Consider the following 18,107-nt stretch of genomic DNA (forward strand, 5'->3'; position numbering starts at 1 on the left):
TGTATAATACTTATCTATATTTTGCTCTTAATTATCCCACAGAAATTGATTTACTGCGTGTGCGTGCCTGTGTGTGCATGGTGTGAAAGAGAGCATTCTCTGGCCTAGAATCTAATCCACTTAGTGGTGCTCTTGCATCCGGCTTGTTGCCCGTCAGACACTTCCTCCAATGATGGACAAGACTGGCAGACACAGAGAGGCTATGTACAGGACTGAAATAGGATGCTCTTGATTGTTGCCACTCTATTCAACGGCAGAGATGGAATCCATACTTTTTGCTCTAGTCGTGCAGCTATTGCAATGCACTCAAGAAAGCCATTCTTATAACAATATTTTGTTATTTCTCGCCTCCTTTTCTTATACACTACAATTGCATATCCATACAAAACTGTATAATGTACATGAATATATCTGCAACCCATGCTATGGCTCTGTGTAAGCACAGCACATAGTATTATATCTGTGGTAGTAGTGGATGGGTTGTTGTTAGCTGTGTTTAAAAGATTAACCAGTCCTAGGAGCTTAGTGTTAGCAGCACTCTCTCTGCTTCCTTACTCTGTCGCTATCTCTGGACCCTACTGCAGATAGAGTTCATGCAGAACACCTGAAGACTACTTGGCATGCTTCTGTACCTTTTTATGGAGATTTAAATGGAAGTTTGAAGAGAAACATCCATGCATGCTTTTTCTTTGGTTCAGAACTGAGTTGTTTACCTATCCTGCTTGTAGAGACTGCTACTGAGGGACAGAAGACAGGCAACCATGAGACTGTACTCACTGCTGCTTCTGCTCCTGGGGTCCTCACACGGGGTATTCGCACAGCTGCTTGAGTTAATGGAGGAGGAAGGTAGCGGTAAGATATTTTAATAGAACAGTATTACTCGTGATGGTTATTGAATGAAAGTACATAACTTTCGTGAGGTTTACCCTTGGTTCAGTACATACATTTGAGTCATTTAGCGGTTTGTCTTATCCAAAGTGACTTAAATCAGCTCCAGGATGTATGTAATCTGATGAAATTGAAATGATTCATTCAGATTTGACAGGTAACTTAGTGTATATTATCTGATGGAACTGATCTGATTCAGGTGTGACAGAGGTGACTCCAGAGCCAGAAACTGTGGATGACACCTACTGGTCAGGCACAGCCCCCATCTGTATGGGAGGTTGTAAGGGGAGACACCAGGAACTGAAGAAGGATCGCTGTGGGGACTCTGACTGCTGCTGGTTTGGCTATAAATCCCTCTGCAGAGGTACTACTCCCACATGTAACCTTTATCTGCTGTACCCTGCTCTCTCACTGTAGTGTAGCACATTCATCATCATAATTACATAAAAATTCTATCAAATTGTATTTTCCTTAACAACAGGAAATGAATGAATTTGTCAGTACACTGAAATGTATCAAACTAAAATTGGAAATACATTGTACTATCTTTATCTTCTCATACAGTATATTAGTCATTATTCTCTACTTTGCGCATGCTCTGTTTGTCCTGTTTGCTCTTGTTCTGTAGTGTTTGTCCTGTTTGCTCTTGTTCTATAGTGTTTGTCCTGTTTGCTCTTGTTCTATAGTGTTTGTCCTGTTTGCTCTTGTTCTGTAGTGTCTGTCCTGTTTGCTCTTGTTCTGTAGTGTCTGTCCTGTTTGCTCTTGTTCTGTAGTGTTTGTCCTGTTTGCTCTTGTTCTGTAGTGTTTGTCCTGTTTGCTCTTGTTCTATAGTGTTTGTCCTGTTTGCTCTTGTTCTATAGTGTTTGTCCTATTTGCTCTTGTTCTGTAGTGTTTGTCCTGTTTGCTCTTGTTCTATAGTGTTTGTCCTGTTTGCTCTTGTTCTATAGTGTTTGTCCTGTTTGCTCTTGTTCTATAGTGTTTGTCCTGTTTGCTCTTGTTCTATAGTGTTTGTCCTGTTTGCTCTTGTTCTGTAGTGTTTGTCCTGTTTGCTATTGTTCTGTAGTGTTTGTCCTGTTTGCTCTTGTTCTGTAGTGTTTGTCCTGTTTGCTCTTGTTCTATAGTGTTTGTCCTGTTTGCTCTTGTTCTATAGTGTTTGTCCTATTTGCTCTTGTTCTGTAGTGTTTGTCCTGTTTGCTCTTGTTCTATAGTGTTTGTCCTGTTTGCTCTTGTTCTATAGTGTTTGTCCTGTTTGCTCTTGTTCTATAGTGTTTGTCCTGTTTGCTCTTGTTCTATAGTGTTTGTCCTGTTTGCTCTTGTTCTGTAGTGTTTGTCCTGTTTGCTCTTGTTCTGTAGTGTTTGTCCTGTTTGCTCTTGTTCTATAGTGTTTGTCCTGTTTGCTCTTGTTCTATAGTGTTTGTCCTGTTTGCTCTTGTTCTATAGTGTTTGTCCTGTTTGCTCTTGTTCTGTAGTGTTTGTCCTGTTTGCTCTTGTTCTGTAGTGTTTGTCCTGTTTGCTCTTGTTCTGTAGTGTTTGTCCTGTTTGCTCTTGTTCTATAGTGTTTGTCCTGTTTGCTCTTGTTCTATAGTGTTTGTCCTGTTTGCTCTTGTTCTATAGTGTTTGTCCTGTTTGCTCTTGTTCTATAGTGTTTGTCCTGTTTGCTCTTGTTCTATAGTGTTTGTCCTGTTTGCTCTTGTTCTATAGTGTTTGTCCTGTTTGCTCTTGTTCTATGGTGTTTGTCCTGTTTGCTCTTGTTCTATGGTGTTTGTCCTGTTTGCTCTTGTTCTATGGTGTTTGTCCTGTTTGCTCTTGTTCTATGGTGTTTGTCCTGTTTGCTCTTGTTCTATGGTGTTTGTCCTGTTTGCTCTTGTTCTATGGTGTTTGTCCTGTTTGCTCTTGTTCTATGGTGTTTGTCCTGTTTGCTCTTGTTCTATGGTGTTTGTCCTGTTTGCTCTTGTTCTATGGTGTTTGTCCTGTTTGCTCTTGTTCTATGGTGTTTGCTCTTGTTCTATGGTGTTTGCTCTTGTTCTATGGTGTTTGCTCTTGTTCTATGGTGTTTGTCCTGTTTGCTCTTGTTCTATGGTGTTTGTTCTGTCCTGTGTGGTTCAGTGAACTGTGGGAGGCCTGATGTGGACTATAACGGGATGGTGTACGGGAACGACTGGTGGGTTGGCTCAGTTGTCCGGTATGCCTGTCGCTCTGGCTTCCTATTGGTGGGGGACCCTGCCCGAGCCTGCCAGTCCAATGGAGGCTGGACCCCCAAACCCTCCTGTCTCAGTGAGTTGCCCATTTTGTTCAATAGTGATCAAAGACCCAACTAATTTGTCTCCACTACACGTGTAGTCTACTCCCTGTAGGTGTGAAGAATTAGCGTTCGATGTCATTGCGTGAATGTAGCCAGCTCACAGTAGTCTCAGTGAGTAGCCTGTTTGTTCATACAGGCTTATTGATCACCATTAATTTTGCCTTAACACCTCAGGGAACACATTTTAGTACACTCACTATCGTACTATATTAAGTCCTTTACCTTTCTTTCCTTCTCTCACATACACCTCATGTCTCTGCTCCTCCACACCCCATCCCCTCTACCCCTGTCCCCCCTCTCTCCCTGGGCCAGGGGTGTGTCGTCAGGGCCGTGTGGAGATCACTGAGAAGGAGCTAGAAACAGCTACCTGCTCCTCCACCTGTCCCCTTAAGTCCTACATGGGGCCTCTTAAGCAGGGCTGCTACGGCATCGACAACTGCAGGAAGATGAATCCTGACTGGAAGCGCTGGTTCACCCGCTGTGACACGTGCCTGTGTGATTGCCACATTGCCTGTGGTAAGTAGTAAACTTTTACGCCCTTGAGTGGTACAGTCCATTGACTGATGATAGCTAAATAACTGGGCATGTCAACTAGCAGGCAATGAAGTTAAACCAGATTAGCTCATTTCAATGAATGGGTGGAGTGGGTGTGAGTTTGTTGAGTTCTTGAAAAATGTGTACTCTAGAGTGTGGTTAATAATTTGTTCACAACGTGTTTATTAAATTTGATATCCAACTTAAGGTAACCCATTCATATTTCACAAGTTCTAAAATCTTTGGCCCACACAACAAACACTTCCCCACAATGTATTTTATCTTTAAGTATCTTTAGGTTAAAAGACGGACACATTCCACTATTGAGTGACTAGAATATGTATTCCAAAACCATCACAAGGATATCGGTGAACAGCCTAACATCACAGATCCTCATTGGAATCTCAATCGGAATGTCCTCGTCGGACTATTGCTGCTTCATCTGCTGTCAAAAGGAGGATCAAAGGGAAACCTAGCGAGACATCTCTGTGGAACTAACAACAGTCTGTCGTGAGAGACTGTGGTCCTAACCTCAACAACCTCATAGGGTTAACGTATAGAACACAGTGGAGGTTCCTCAGTTTCCTAAACAAACTCCCTGACTACATAAAGGACTCATCATGCAGCGTATATTAACAGTTTTGACGATAGAGGGGGAGGCCTCTCCTAGTGTAGAGGTTCTGTTGGGATTAACGAGTTGTCCTTTACCTCAACCTGCTCATTCAATCTGTCCTGGAACCTAGAATGAGCTAGTTGTTGAGCTGAGACCTTAATCTTGTTACCCACCGCAGCCCAGAGGAGAGTAGAGGTGTCGGTGGAAGTCAGAGAGGAGGACCAGGTTAACTATCGAACAGCATGTTTACTGTACTGCATGTGGGGATAGCTTGGAACACATAATATGCTATGTGTATTTCTAAATGTATGGGGATATACAATATTAACGAAGTGTGTCTTCATTTCTCCTTATGTTACAGCCATTGGTTGGACTGTCTGTATTGCTTAAGAGTTACCCAGACGTAGATGGTTGTCCAAAGTCAAAGGTGCTTCCTCACTAACAATGTTAGTTGTTGATGATTTGTCATTGTCTTATAAATCCAACTCTGTGTTTAGACCATAGGGATCTAGATTCATTCTATTTTGAATCCATTCTATTTAATTATGTTTGTTTAGATCAAGAGCTGAGCCTCAGGATATGTTTGTTTTCTTTGCGTTTATAGCAGCCAACTCCTGCAATGAAATGAACATGACCAAGTCAAACATTATTTTGTCTGAGTAATGCTATGCTAACAACTGCTTATTACACACATAATGGAATAGTGTTGTACATACTGGGAGAACAGAAGAATAAGAGATTATTCATTAAGCACTGTTTTAGACCCGCAAGAACCTGCATCCACTCTGACAGTAGCTCCCAGGAGGTCTGATTGGCCTCATTTCCAGCCACTCAATTCACACGCTTCCAGGGGCAGCCCAAAGTCTGGGTAACTCTTTCTCTGTGAACCTATTAAATGGAGAGCAACAAGTGTAAGTTCATCATGCACAACAAGGCAGGATAGGCTATGATGACTGACCATACCGTACAACATTTTGATAAGAGAAATTGACTTTGATTTCTGGCAGTATGTCATTGTCAAATGTATACGAATTAAGCCTGAAAATGTATGATTATACAAGAGATTACATAGACTTCTCTGTCAAATAAAATGTATTTAAATGTGTGTTTAGTGTTAATAATGATGCTAATACTGACCAATGTTCCTTACTTAAAGTCGTGGTCTGGGTCCTCCAGTCTCCTCATGGGCCCCAATAGTACTCCCCCTTCCACCACCGAGCTGGAGTAAACCTGACCAACCAATTCTCCATTGGACAAGCTCACTCTCACACAGACAGCCTGATAGGCACTGCCACCCTCACTGGACCTACAAGATGCAACAAGAACCCAAGATAATGAAGGCTTATTATGACCCTTCAAGTGGGTATGTACTCTCTTTAGTGTTCAATATGAAACCATGATAACCGTAAATTAAAAGACAAGTAATAGCATTATGTAGTATTTGTGACAGTTTAATGTGTACGCTGACATTTACTTTCATATTCAATCAACCGACATGAGCCATACTGTTTGCAGGACATGACCTACAGCAACACAATATATAGATGTGAATGTGGCACTATAGTTGTAATATCTCAGAGCACCCAATAAATATAATTGGAACTCACCTCCCTGTGCGAGTGTCCCCAGTATCAACAGCTGCAGAAAAGCGACAGAGAGGAGAGTTGTAAGTCCTGGTGCCATTATGATGATACTACCTGCGTCTCAAATCCAGATGTCTCTTGCTTTGTCACACACACAAGAACACTTCTTCAACTGTACCTGACCCCAGTGATCCCCGTTTGAGCACATTCCAGCCCCATGTTGCCATGGTTTATGTTTCTTATTTATCCATTCAGCAAAAGGCATTGTGGAATAAGGTCGGCACGCTCTTTAAGAACTCACACGTATGACAAATCAAGACTGCGCCTAAGAAAATGGCTTTTCTTTCAAATGTTCCCTTTTGCTCCATTTAAGAACTTTTTTTCACAAGGCCATTCTTCAAGCATATTGTGAATAGAAAGTGATGTGTTAGCTTGTCATTGATATAATAAAGCAGAAATCTGCATTGACGTTGAGTAATGATCTATCTCCGCCCTCTGATCCTGTGTTCCCTCAGGTGGCATGGTGAAATATGAGGTGAATACAATATAAAGGTAAAGAGCCTGGAGACAGTGGACACTAAGTGGACTTAATACTTCCTCAGATATAACCTCGGGGAGCTTTATGCTCTATTCTAATGCATTAATATCCTTATTTAAATGAGCAGTTTTCTGAAGGCTTTGCAATGACTGTATTTGAAACATGTTTTTCTGCAGTTTTCCAGAATCCAGAGTTTCAATACTAGACACAACATGATATATTATTGTTAAAGCTTTTCCTAGCATTGCTGTGTTGTGCTCAATGTCAACAATCTCAAAATAACCAATGACTGTGTTAATATCTATAATAACCACATGGTGTTGCTGCAGTCCCAACACCAAAACATTAAAGGCTTGGAAACTGGTGCAACACAGTTTCTTAGTTATTTTTTATCGCTTGGTACTATTTTCACAAGTATGTGGTGAATTTTCAAAACTCTTAGGACAAAACTCCAAACTTATAACATTTGTAACGCAGCCAGTCTTATGTTCAAAAGCTTTCATTGTGCATTCATTTTATGGGGGGAGACATACCACACAACCATTGAGCCACAATATAATCCTTCTGTGAAATACATTGGTTTAATCACCAAAACACAACATAATGACTGTAATTATTTTAACAACCATTAATGTAATAGCAAAAAATATAAGATACCTTTGAATGTATGTAGTATGCTACAGTACTGTAAATTACAGTACGTTACACTGTTTTCACATTAGGCAATGTACTTGCACTACCCATTTTAAAATTGACTGAACATCACATTTCCATTTCTATCCCAGGGGTGATCATTGACGACATCTTTCACAATGTAATCAAATGAAATACAATGTTTAGCAGGTGCTAGTTTGCATCAAACCTGTCTTGAGCATCCTCATTTTTCATGCACCTGGGGAAAAACCTTTTGGCATGGCGACTCCAAGCCTCACATAGGTCTGGGTGAAAATCATTGCATTCCTCATCCATGGCCTGAAGGAGAGTGGTACGCTTATGGGGATGGCAGTCATACATCTTACATCTATATTGTATTTTACATTATTGTATGGTACTTATGTATTGGGGTCACATACCAAAATGTGGAGTGTTGTCACTTTGGATATAAGTGTCTGTTACGTAAAATGGAATATACTGTATTATGGTATTAGAGTACTGTATTGGCCAATGCAATTTTAGTGAAGTGGTGTGACCACTTTTTTTTTTTTTAAACACCACAGTAGCTTAATTTTGGATACATGAAAACCTACGTAATATTGAGTTGCTCCCCCTTTTGCCTTCAGAACAGTTTCAATCCTTTGGGCATGGACTCTACAAGGTGTCAAGCGTTCCACAGGGATGCCGGCCCATGTTGACTCCAATCCTTCCCACAGTTGTCAAGTTGGCTGCGTGTCCTTTGTGTGATGGACAAATTCTTGATACACACAGGAAACTGTTGAGCGTGAATCCTAGCAGCGTTGCAGTTTTTGACATACTCCAAACCAGTGCGCCTGGTACTTACTACCATACCCCGTTCGAAGGCACTAAGTATCCAGACCCATTGACTTTTTCCACATTTTCTTAAGTTACAGCCTTTTTCCAAAATGTATTTTTTTCATCCTCAGCAATCTACACACAAGACCCCATTATGACAAAGTGAAAACAGGTTTTTAGACATTTTTGCTAAATTATAAAAAATGGAAATACCTTAAGTATTCAGACCCTTTGCTATGAGACTTAAAATTGACCTCAGGTGCATCCTGTTTCCATTGATCATCCTTGATGTTTCTACAACTTGTTTGGAGTCCACCTGTGGTAAATTAAATTGATTGGACATGGTTTGGAAAGGCACACACCTGTCTATATAAGGTTGACTGTGCATGTCAGAGCAAAAACCAAGCCATGGGGTAGATGGAATTGTCTGTAGAGCTCCAAGAAAGGATTGTGTCCAGGCACTTATCTGGGGAAGGGTACCAAAACATTTCTGTAGCATTGAATGTCCCCAAGAACAGTGGCATCCATCATTCGTAAATGGAAGAAGTTTGGAACCACCAAGACTCTTCCTAGAGCTAGCTGCCCAGCCAAACTGAGCAATCGGGGGAGACGGGCCTTGGTCAGGGAGGACAAGCATCTCTGCAGCACTCCACCAATCAGGCCTTTATGGTAGAGTGGCCAGACGGAAACCACTCCTCAGTAAAAGGCACGTGACAAACCGGTTGGAGTTTTCCAAAAGGCGCCTAGACTCTCAGATCATGAGAAACAAGATTCTCTAGTCTGATGAAACCAAGATTGAACTCTTTGGCCTGAATACCAAGCGTCACATCTGGAGGAAACCTGGCACCATCCCTACGGGGAAGCATGGCGGTTTTTCAGGGACTGGGTGACTAGTCAGGATCGAAGAAAAGATGAATGGAGCAAAGTACAGAGCGATCCTTGATGAAAACCTGCTCCAAAGAGCTCAGGACCTCAGACTGGGGTGAAGGTTCACCTTCCAACAGGACAACGATGCTAAGCACACAGCCAAGACAACGCAGGAGTGGCTGCGGGACAAGTCTCTGAATGTCCTTGAGTGGCCCAGCCAGAGCCCGGACTTGAACCCGATAGAACAGCTCTATAGAGACCTGAAAATAGCTGTGCTTCAACGCTGACAGAGCTTGAGAGGATCTGCAGAGAAGAATAGGAGAAACTCCCTCAAATACAGGTGTGCCAAGCTTGTAGCGTCATACCCAAGCGCGAACCACTGCTTTTAATCAGGGCAAGGTGACCGGAAACATGACCGAATACAAACAGTGTAACTATTCCCTCCGCAAGGCAATCAAACAAGCTAAGCGTCAGTATAGAGACAAAGTAGAGTCGCAATTCAACGGCTCAGACACAAAAGGTATGTGGCAGGGTCTACAGTCAATCACGGATTACAAAAAGAAAACCAGCCCCGTCACGGACCAGGATGTCTTGCTCCCAGGCAGACTAAATAACTTTTTTGCCCGCTTTGAAGACAATACAGTGCCACTGACACGGCCCGCTACCAAAACATGCGGACTCTCCTTCACTGCAGCCGACGTGAGTAAAACATTTAAACGTGTTAACCCTCGCAAGGCTGCAGGCCCAGACGGCATCCCCAGCCGCGCCCTCAGAGCATGCGCAGATCAGCTGGCTGGTGTGTTTACGGACATATTCAATCAATCCTTATCCCAGTCTGCTGTTCCCACATGCTTCAAGAGGGCCACCATTGTTCTTGTTCCCAAGAAAGCTAAGGTAACTGAGCTAAACGACTACCGCCCCGTAGCACTCACTTCCGTCATCATGAGTGCTTTGAGTGCTTTGAGAGACTAGTCAAGGACCATATCACCTCCACCCTACCTGACACCCTAGACCCACTCCAATTTGCTTACCGCCCAAATAGGTCCACAGACGATGCAATCTCAACCACACTGCACACTGCCCTAACCCATCTGGACAAGAGGAATACCTATGTGAGAATGCTGTTCATCGACTACAGCGCAGCATTTAACACCATAGTACCCTCCAAACTCGTCATCAAGCTCGAGACCCTGGGTCTCGACCCCGCCCTGTGCAACTAGGTACTGGACTTCCTGACGGGCCGCCCCCAAGTGGTGAGGGTAGGTAACAACATCTCCACCCCGCTGATCCTCAACACTGGGGCCCCACATGGGTGCGTTCTGAGCCCTCTCCTGTACTCCCTGTTCACCCACGACTGCGTGGCCACGCACACTCAATCATCAAGTTTGCGGACGACACTACAGTGGTAGGCTTGATTACCAACAACGACGAGACGGCCTACAGGGAGGAGGTGAGGGCCCTCGGAGTGTGGTGTCAGGAAAATAACCTCACACTCAACGTCAACAAAACTAAGGAGATGATTGTGGACTTCAGGAAACAGCAGAGGGAGCACCCCCCTATCCACATCGATGGGACAGTAGTGGAGAGGGTATTAAGTTTTAAGTTCCTCGGCGTACACATCACGGACAAACTGAATTGGTCCACTCACACAGACAGCATCGTGAAGAAGGTGCAGCAGCGCCTCTTCAACCTCAGGAGGCTGAAGAAATTTGGCTTGTCACCAAAAACACTCAAACTTCTACAGATGCACAATCGAGAGCATCCTGTTGGGCTGTATCACCGCCTGGTACGGCAACTGCCCCCCCCCCCCACAACCGTAAGGCTCTCCAGAGGGTAGTGAGGTCTGCACAACGCATCACCGGGGGCAAACTACCTGCTCTCAAGGACACCTACACCACCCGATGTCACAGGAAGGCCATAAAGGTCATCAAGGACAACAACCACCCGAGCCACTGCCTGTTCACCCCGCTATCATCCAGAAGGCGAGGTCAGTACAGGTGCATCAAAGCTGGGACTGAGAGACTGAAAAACAGCTTCTATCTCAAGGCCATCAGACTGTTAAACAGCCACCACTAACATTGAGTGGCTGCTGCCAACACACTGACTCAACTCCAGCCACTTTAATAATGGAAATTGATGGAAAATATATCACTAGCCACTTTAAACAATGCTACTTAATATAATGTTTACATACCCTACATTATTCATCTCATATGTATATGTATATACTGTACTCTATCATCTACTGCATCTTTATGTAATACATGTATCACTAGCCACTTTAAACTATGCCACTTTGTTTACATACCCTACATTACTCATCTCATATGTATATACTGTACTCGATACCATCTACAGCATCTTGCCTATGCCGTTCTGTACCATCACTCATTCATATATCTTTATGTACATATTCTTATGCCTTTACACTTGTGTGTATAAGGTAGTAGTTTTGGAATTGTTAGGTTAGATTACTCGTTGGTTATTACTGCATTGTCAGAACTAGAAGCACAAGCATTTCGCTACATCTCGCTAACATCTGCTAACCATGTGTATATGACAAAATTGATTTAGATAAAAAAAATTTGACTCAAGGCTGTAATCGCTGGCAATGTTGCTTCAACAAAGTACTGAATAAAGGGTCTGAATACTTATGTAAATGTGATATTTATGTTTATTTCTTTATAAATTTGCAAAACAAAATTAATCCTGTTTTTCCTTTGTCATTATGGGATATTGTGTGTAGATTGAGGGGGGAAAAAGACAATTTCATAAATTTTAGAACAAGGCTGTAACCTACCAAAATATGGAAAAAGTCAAGGGGTTCGAATACTTTCCGAAGGCACTGTAAGTGTTTTGTCTTGCCCATTCAACCTCTGAGTAGCGCACATATGCAATCCATGTCTCAATTGTCTCCAGGTTTAAAAATGATTATTTAACCGGTCTCCTCCCCTTCATCTACACTGATTTGAAGTGGATGTAGGTGACATCAATAAGGGATCATAGCTTTTACCTGATCAGTCATAGAAAGAACACTGTCTTTTGAACACTCGTGTATTGGGGATGCATTTATTATTTGTTTTGGACTTTCTGGATGATTTGGATGTTGTATTACTGCGTTGTAGAGGGGCTAGAAACAGAAGCATTTCACTGCAACTGCTGTAACGTCAGCTAATCTGTGTACGCAACCAATAAACTTTTATTTGATTTGTTACATACAGTACATCTGTTGTATATAGTATATCTTGTCTATCAGGTTTTTTTAAAACTTACTGTGAAGTAAAGTCATAATCATAGAAGTACATTCAAGTACGTGTATATATTTTTCATGTTCCTATTTCAGACATTTTCATTATTTAGCTCTCAATCTGTAGAAATATGTACATGTAAAATCTATAGGTTTACCAAAAGTTTAAGTGATCTTCAATTAAGAGCAGTCAGATTAAGTAATGGTGAAATGTCTTAACAAAAGAGAGAATCATATCAAAAGTAATATGAGCATTGCATTGTGAAAGGCAATTACTTTATATTAACATGTATTGCAATTTCAAACATGCATTTCTAGATAACACTGATTAGGTTTGGTGAAAAAAGTGACTGATTTAGTGCAATGTCCTTAGTCAATTTATACTGTCCTTTTTTGATCATCTGTTTTAAGCTTTGTACTAAGAGTTTTGACAATGTACCACATACTTGTGAAAATTGCACCAACGCTATAAAAAAAAACGGTATTATGAAATCGTTCCTATGCAAATGTGAGGAGTGCATCTTTATAGGTCAGCTGTTCCATATGAATATATTCATCTTAGACCAATTACTGACTTTATCTATGATGCACAAAGTCACAGCAAATTACACCAGCAGAGGGGAGTAGGCCTAGTATTTTCTTAAACAGAAATGTCTAGAATTCATTGTATTTATATTTTCTTATTTAATTATAGGGCTATTGTACGGAATAACTGCAATTGCAGCCATTACTCTTATCATTGGACTTGGTTACACAATGATAATTGTGATGGTCCACTATCTATTTAAACAGGCTAACCATTTAAAGACGAATAAGACCGTAATGTACTTTATCCCCGCTCAAGACGAGCATGACATAATTGCTTATTTATGGTACCTTATGAGGTAGGCTAATATTCAACGTTGGCTGGCGAAAAAAACACAGACCAAATATGTTTTGGTTTCTTCCCACGGAGAGATTTTTAGGGCGTTATTTGAACGGGAGTAACCCCGACTGTTTCACCGAAAATAACCCGGGCACTGCAGCATCAGCACCAGACAGATGCGCAGGTGCGGTCTTTAAAGAGACCGCGCGCGGATAAATTCACATCGGTGGGTGCATTCGATAGCCTACAACCTACGTTTGTATTGCTTACATCATTAAGATGAAATAAAGAAACAATGGATTGGTGTATAGACTTTTCAATCGGATTTTTTTGTAGCTATGGGCAACACACCGGCATAGGCTACGACGTGGTCGTCAATGCTTATAGGCTATGTGCCAAATCATTCCAAATCGTTATGCCCAATAAGGAATAGTAAAAAATAGTGCGATAAATGTTTGTAATTGCACAAATATTCAAGTATTATTATGCTGTGTTATATGTTAATCGCATTTCTAAACTACTGTTGGCACCCCATAATACAACTTTGTGTGGGGTCTATCAAAGCTTTTTGATTTCATTCAGGTGAAAACCCATAAGCCCGATCCATATGTGTCCTACACATAAAACACAATAATCACATCATCATGGCTCTTTAAAGCATTCAGCCTGGGCTTCCTGTGGACTATCTCCTCGCAAAACCTGCCAGTAACGCCCTGAAACACCGACCGACGGGCGTGCCAGAGAGGCACTGACCGGCAAGATAACGGTACTGCGTGCTATTGAGCTACTGCAGCAAGCCAGAAGAGGACGTGGAGACTAGACGGAGGAAAGAAAATATAATCAACACCGCGGCAAGGACGTTTGTGAGATAGGTATTCTGGATATGGGAATTAAATAAGTAAAACACATCTGATTTAGCCTATAATCTGTCAGAAATCGAACGCACTCCTGATTGATTGACTAAAGATGCAGCATTTGTTGAATTATTAATCTCTGACAATCATCATACCACACTTGTTCCGGCCAGAAGGGGGATTTGATAATTTCGACAATAATTGCGGTAGATATTGTGTGCAGAACGTTATGTAGCCTAGCAAGCACCGAGTGATCTTTTTTTGGGGGGGGAAAACATCGTTTCCTCATCCTTCTCCATCGTAACAGCCGTAACTGAACCGAACATTCATGGAGCCTGGAACACAGTGACGATCTTTGCCTGGCACCGGACTGACTCGTTGGGCACCATCTCTTGTTGCTGGGTCTGCTGTTTCATTGTAAAGGGATGAACTGAGCAGTGCTCTTCATAAATGGGAACGGAGTGCTCTATTGTTGGTCAAGTCAACACTCAAGAAAAAGTATGTTGGATTAATTAATGCATCATTTGTAAATGTTTCATAATGTGAAGAATTTAAAATGAGCTGTTTATATTTGTGTGTATTGTGTTTATGCTTGCATGTAGGCCTGTGTGTGTTTGTGGAATAGCAATCTATTTCAGATAATGCATGTATTAGTGATGTAATGCATGGAACAGCATGGGACAACCTCTCTTCTTTCACTCCATCCACCCTCCTGCCAAACACCTCAGGATTGTACAGTATGTTCATATTAGCCCATGTACAGCACAACCATATTTAGGTTTAGCCTTTTGTTCTTGTGGAGAGGTAGAGAGCTCAAAGAACACAGATTCAATAGATGGTTTAATGTTTACATCATCATGGGGAACATAGTAACAGGTGCCTCTGAAAGAGAGAACCTGTGCCACTTCTCTAGGCTATTACCAAGTAATTACTCATTAGGACAGACAAGCACTGGATTCCTTACTGCCAGCAATGTATCAGCTAAGGCTACAGACGAAAGACATTAACCATAAGTCTTTAGATGTGACACCTTATTACCTCCCAATTCCATCACGTGGCCAGGCGGCAGGGCAATGCATGAGAGAGGTAAGAACAGGGCAACCTTCATCTCACAGAGAGAGACCCCATTATGGTCTGCCAGGCTGCGTCCATAATGGCACCCTATTCCTTTTATAGTGCACTACTTGGGAAAGGGTGCCATTTGGGATACACAGGTTCTGTTGGGATGAACCAGTTATGGTTCGTTGGGGTTCTGCAGAGCATAATGTGATAATAGGGTTCTGATAAAAAAAAGTTGTACACTATATAGGAAACATGGATACAAATTGTTTTGTAGTCCATTGGTTTGTCAGGGATCTGTATAGGTCTTAAAGCAGTGTGCTAGTGGTCGGTCGGCTTCTAGGTCTTAAAGCAGTGTTCTAATGGTCGGTCGAGTTCTAGGGCTTAAAGCAGTGTGCTAGTGGTCGGTCGGCTTCTAGGTCTTAAAGCAGTGTTCTAATGGTCGGTCGAGTTCTAGGGCTTAAAGCAGTGTTCTGTCGGTTGGGTTCTAGTGCTTAAAGCAGTGTTCTAATGGTCGGTCGAGTTCTAGGGCTTAAAGCAGTGTTCTAATGGTCGGTCGAGTTCTAGGGCTTAAAGCAGTGTTCTAATGGTCGGTCGAGTTCTAGGGCTTAAAGCAGCGTGTTAATGGTCAGTCGGGTTCTAGGGCTTAAAGCAGTGTTCTAATGGTCGGTCGAGTTCTAGGGCTTAAAGCAGTGTTCTAATGGTCGGTCGAGTTCTAGGGCTTAAAGCAGTGTGCTAGTGGTCGGACGGGTTATAGTGCTTAAAGCAGTGTGCTAATTGAAGTTCACTAATGGAATGTCAATCAATAGAGGCCATGGTCAGTTCGTTTTCTCCTTTTCCTCAATCTAGGATGTAAGGTTTGAGCCATGCTAAACAGAATTGATACTTTACAGTAGGCCTATAACAGCACCACACAATGTAGATTGGAGTTTTCTTTATTACATCTGTTTTAAGGGCAACTCTACCTTCAGGGAAGAAACTGATGTGATACAGTGTTGACTCCTTGCAGTTTTGCTGTGAGATATGTTAGCTTTAATTAGACTTGGTCTATGTAGCTGATGCTACATTGTATCATTGTACACTGCTGCACTGCTGTGTATCATTTCAACTACAGTTGAAGTCGGATGTTTACATACACTTAGGTTGGAGTCATTAAAACTTGTTTTTCAACCACTCCACAAATTTCTTGTTAACAAACTATAGTTTTGGCAAGTCAGTTAGGACATCCACTTTGTGCATGACACAAGTAATTTTTCCAACAATTGTTTACAGACAGATTATTTCACTTATAATTCACTGTATCACAATTCCAGTGGGTCAGAAGTTTACATATACTAAATTGACTGTGCCTTTAAACAGCTTGGAAAATTCCAGAAAAAGATGTCATGGCTTTAGAAGCTTATGATAGGCTAATTGACATAATGTGAGTCAATTGGGGGTGTACCTGTGGATGTATTTCAAGGTCTACCTTCAAACTCAGTGCCTCTTTGCTTGACATCATGGGAAAATCAAAAGAAATCAGCAAAGACCACAGAAAAAAACATTGTAGACCTCCACAAGTCTGGTTCATTCTTGGGAGCAATTTCCAAACACCTGAAGGTACCACATTCATCTGTACAAACAATAGTACACAAGTATAAACACCATGGTGCGAAAAGTGCAAATCAATTCCAGAACAACAGCAAAGGACCTTGTGAAGATGCTGGAGGAAACAGGTACAAAAGTATCTACAGACTGCAACTGTATGTGGCAGCTTAGGCCTATGCGACTTCCTATTGACTTGATACAAAATAACACACTTCAAACTACCTCTAATATCTTGTCAAGTATACGTCCATTGCTTGTAATTGTGCTTTCTCCCATTGCAACTTATTATAAAGCTTGTTGTGGATAAATCAAGCTGTCTGAAGCTAGGCAGTCATAAGGGGCTGCAGCCTGCCGCACCTACAGTATACTCTGATGACTCACTGACTGGGCCTTTACATATTGTAACAGGACTAGGTGTTGAGCAAATAAATTGCTGCATTTCTACCTCCTAACCCATTGAGAAACCTGAACCTGCAGAAAGACGATACTTTACAGGTAAAGCCCCATGTCTGTATTCGGAAAGTATTCCAACTCCTTGACTTTTTCCAACTTTTGTTATGTTACAGCCTTATTCTAAAATTAATAAAATATTTTTTACCCCTCATCAATCAACACACAATACCCCATAATGACAAAGCGAAAATTGATTTTAGGATTTTTTTTTGCAAATGTATTAAAAATAAAAAAACGTATTTACATAACTATTCAGACACTTTGCTATGAGACTCGAAATTGAGTTCAGGTGCATCCTGTTTCTTTTGATGATATTTGACATGTTTCTACAACGTGATTGGAGTCCACGTGTGGTAAATTCAATTGATTGGACATGATTTGGAAAGGTTGTCGATATAAGGTCCCACAGTTGACAGTGCACGTCAGAGCTAAAACCGAGCCATGAATTCAAAGGAATTGCCCATAGCTCTCCAACACATTATTGTGTCGAGGCCCAGATCTGGGGAAGGGTACCAAAACATTTCTGCAGCATTTAACGTCCCCAAGAACACAGTGGCCTCCATCATTCTTAAATGGAAGAAGTTTGGAACCACCAATACTCTTCCTAGAGCTGGCTGCCTAGCCGAACTGAGCAATTGTTGAAGAAGGGCCTAGGTCAGGGAGTTGACCAAGAACCCAATGGTCACTCTGACAGAGCTCCAGAGCTCCTCTGTGGAGATGGGAGAAACTTCCCGAAGGACAACCATCTCTGCAGCACTCCACCAATCAGACCTTTATGGTAGAGTGACGGGATGGAAGCCACTCCTCAGTAAAAGGCACATGACAGCCGGCTTGGAGTTTCCCAAAAGGCACCGAAAGGACTGTCGGACCATGAGAAACAAGATTCTCTGGTTTGATGAATCCAAGATTGAACTCTTTGGCCTGAATGTCAAGCGTCACATCTGGAGGAAACCTGGCACCATCCCTACGGTGAAGCATGGTGGTGGCAGCATCATGTTGTTGGGATTTTTTTCAACGGCAGGGATTGGGAGACTAGTCAGGATCGAGTCGAGTGAAAGATGAACGGAGCAAAGTACAGAGAGATGCTGTATGAAAACCTTCACCAGAGAGCTCAGGACCTCAGACTGGGGTGAAGGTTCACCTTCCAACAGGACAACGATCCTAAGCACATGGCCAAGGCAACGCAGGAGTGGCTTTGAGACAAGTCTCAATGTGGCCAAGCACGAGCCTGGACTTGAACTCGATCG

General features: G+C 42.1%; 2 protein-coding genes across 5 annotated transcripts in view; both read left to right on the forward strand.

The window, feature by feature from the left end:
- Window positions 1-574: 574 nt before the first annotated feature.
- Window positions 575-6,394, forward strand: LOC139419639 (inactive serine protease PAMR1). Of its 3 annotated transcripts, none has more exons than XM_071169621.1 (5): window positions 575-852; window positions 1,088-1,252; window positions 2,995-3,162; window positions 3,503-3,706; window positions 4,014-6,394. In XM_071169621.1, exons 1-5 carry the CDS (start codon window positions 762-764, stop codon window positions 4,025-4,027), a joined length of 642 nt encoding a protein of 213 aa, XP_071025722.1. In that variant the 5' UTR covers window positions 575-761; the 3' UTR covers window positions 4,028-6,394. The 3 variants fall into 3 exon arrangements, with proteins under 3 accessions (XP_071025722.1, XP_071025723.1, XP_071025721.1); XM_071169622.1 differs by having other exon boundaries at window positions 4,023-6,394; XM_071169620.1 differs by having other exon boundaries at window positions 5,494-6,394.
- A 7,252-nt stretch (window positions 6,395-13,646) lies between these two features.
- The window catches only part of LOC139418747 (ATP-binding cassette, sub-family G (WHITE), member 4a), a 37,459-nt gene continuing 32,998 nt past the window's right edge, over window positions 13,647-18,107 (forward strand). Inside the window, exon 1 of one of the 2 annotated variants that reach the window (XM_071168420.1) lies at window positions 13,647-14,259. In XM_071168420.1, the coding sequence (XP_071024521.1) occupies window positions 14,212-14,259 (48 nt within the window). In that variant the 5' untranslated portion in view covers window positions 13,647-14,211. The remainder of the gene's footprint in view (window positions 14,260-18,107) is intronic. The other variant, XM_071168422.1, reaches the window with a different exon arrangement.

Source organism: Oncorhynchus clarkii, chromosome 10 (assembly GCF_045791955.1).
Source record: "Oncorhynchus clarkii lewisi isolate Uvic-CL-2024 chromosome 10, UVic_Ocla_1.0, whole genome shotgun sequence".
Lineage (NCBI taxonomy): Eukaryota > Metazoa > Chordata > Actinopteri > Salmoniformes > Salmonidae > Oncorhynchus > Oncorhynchus clarkii.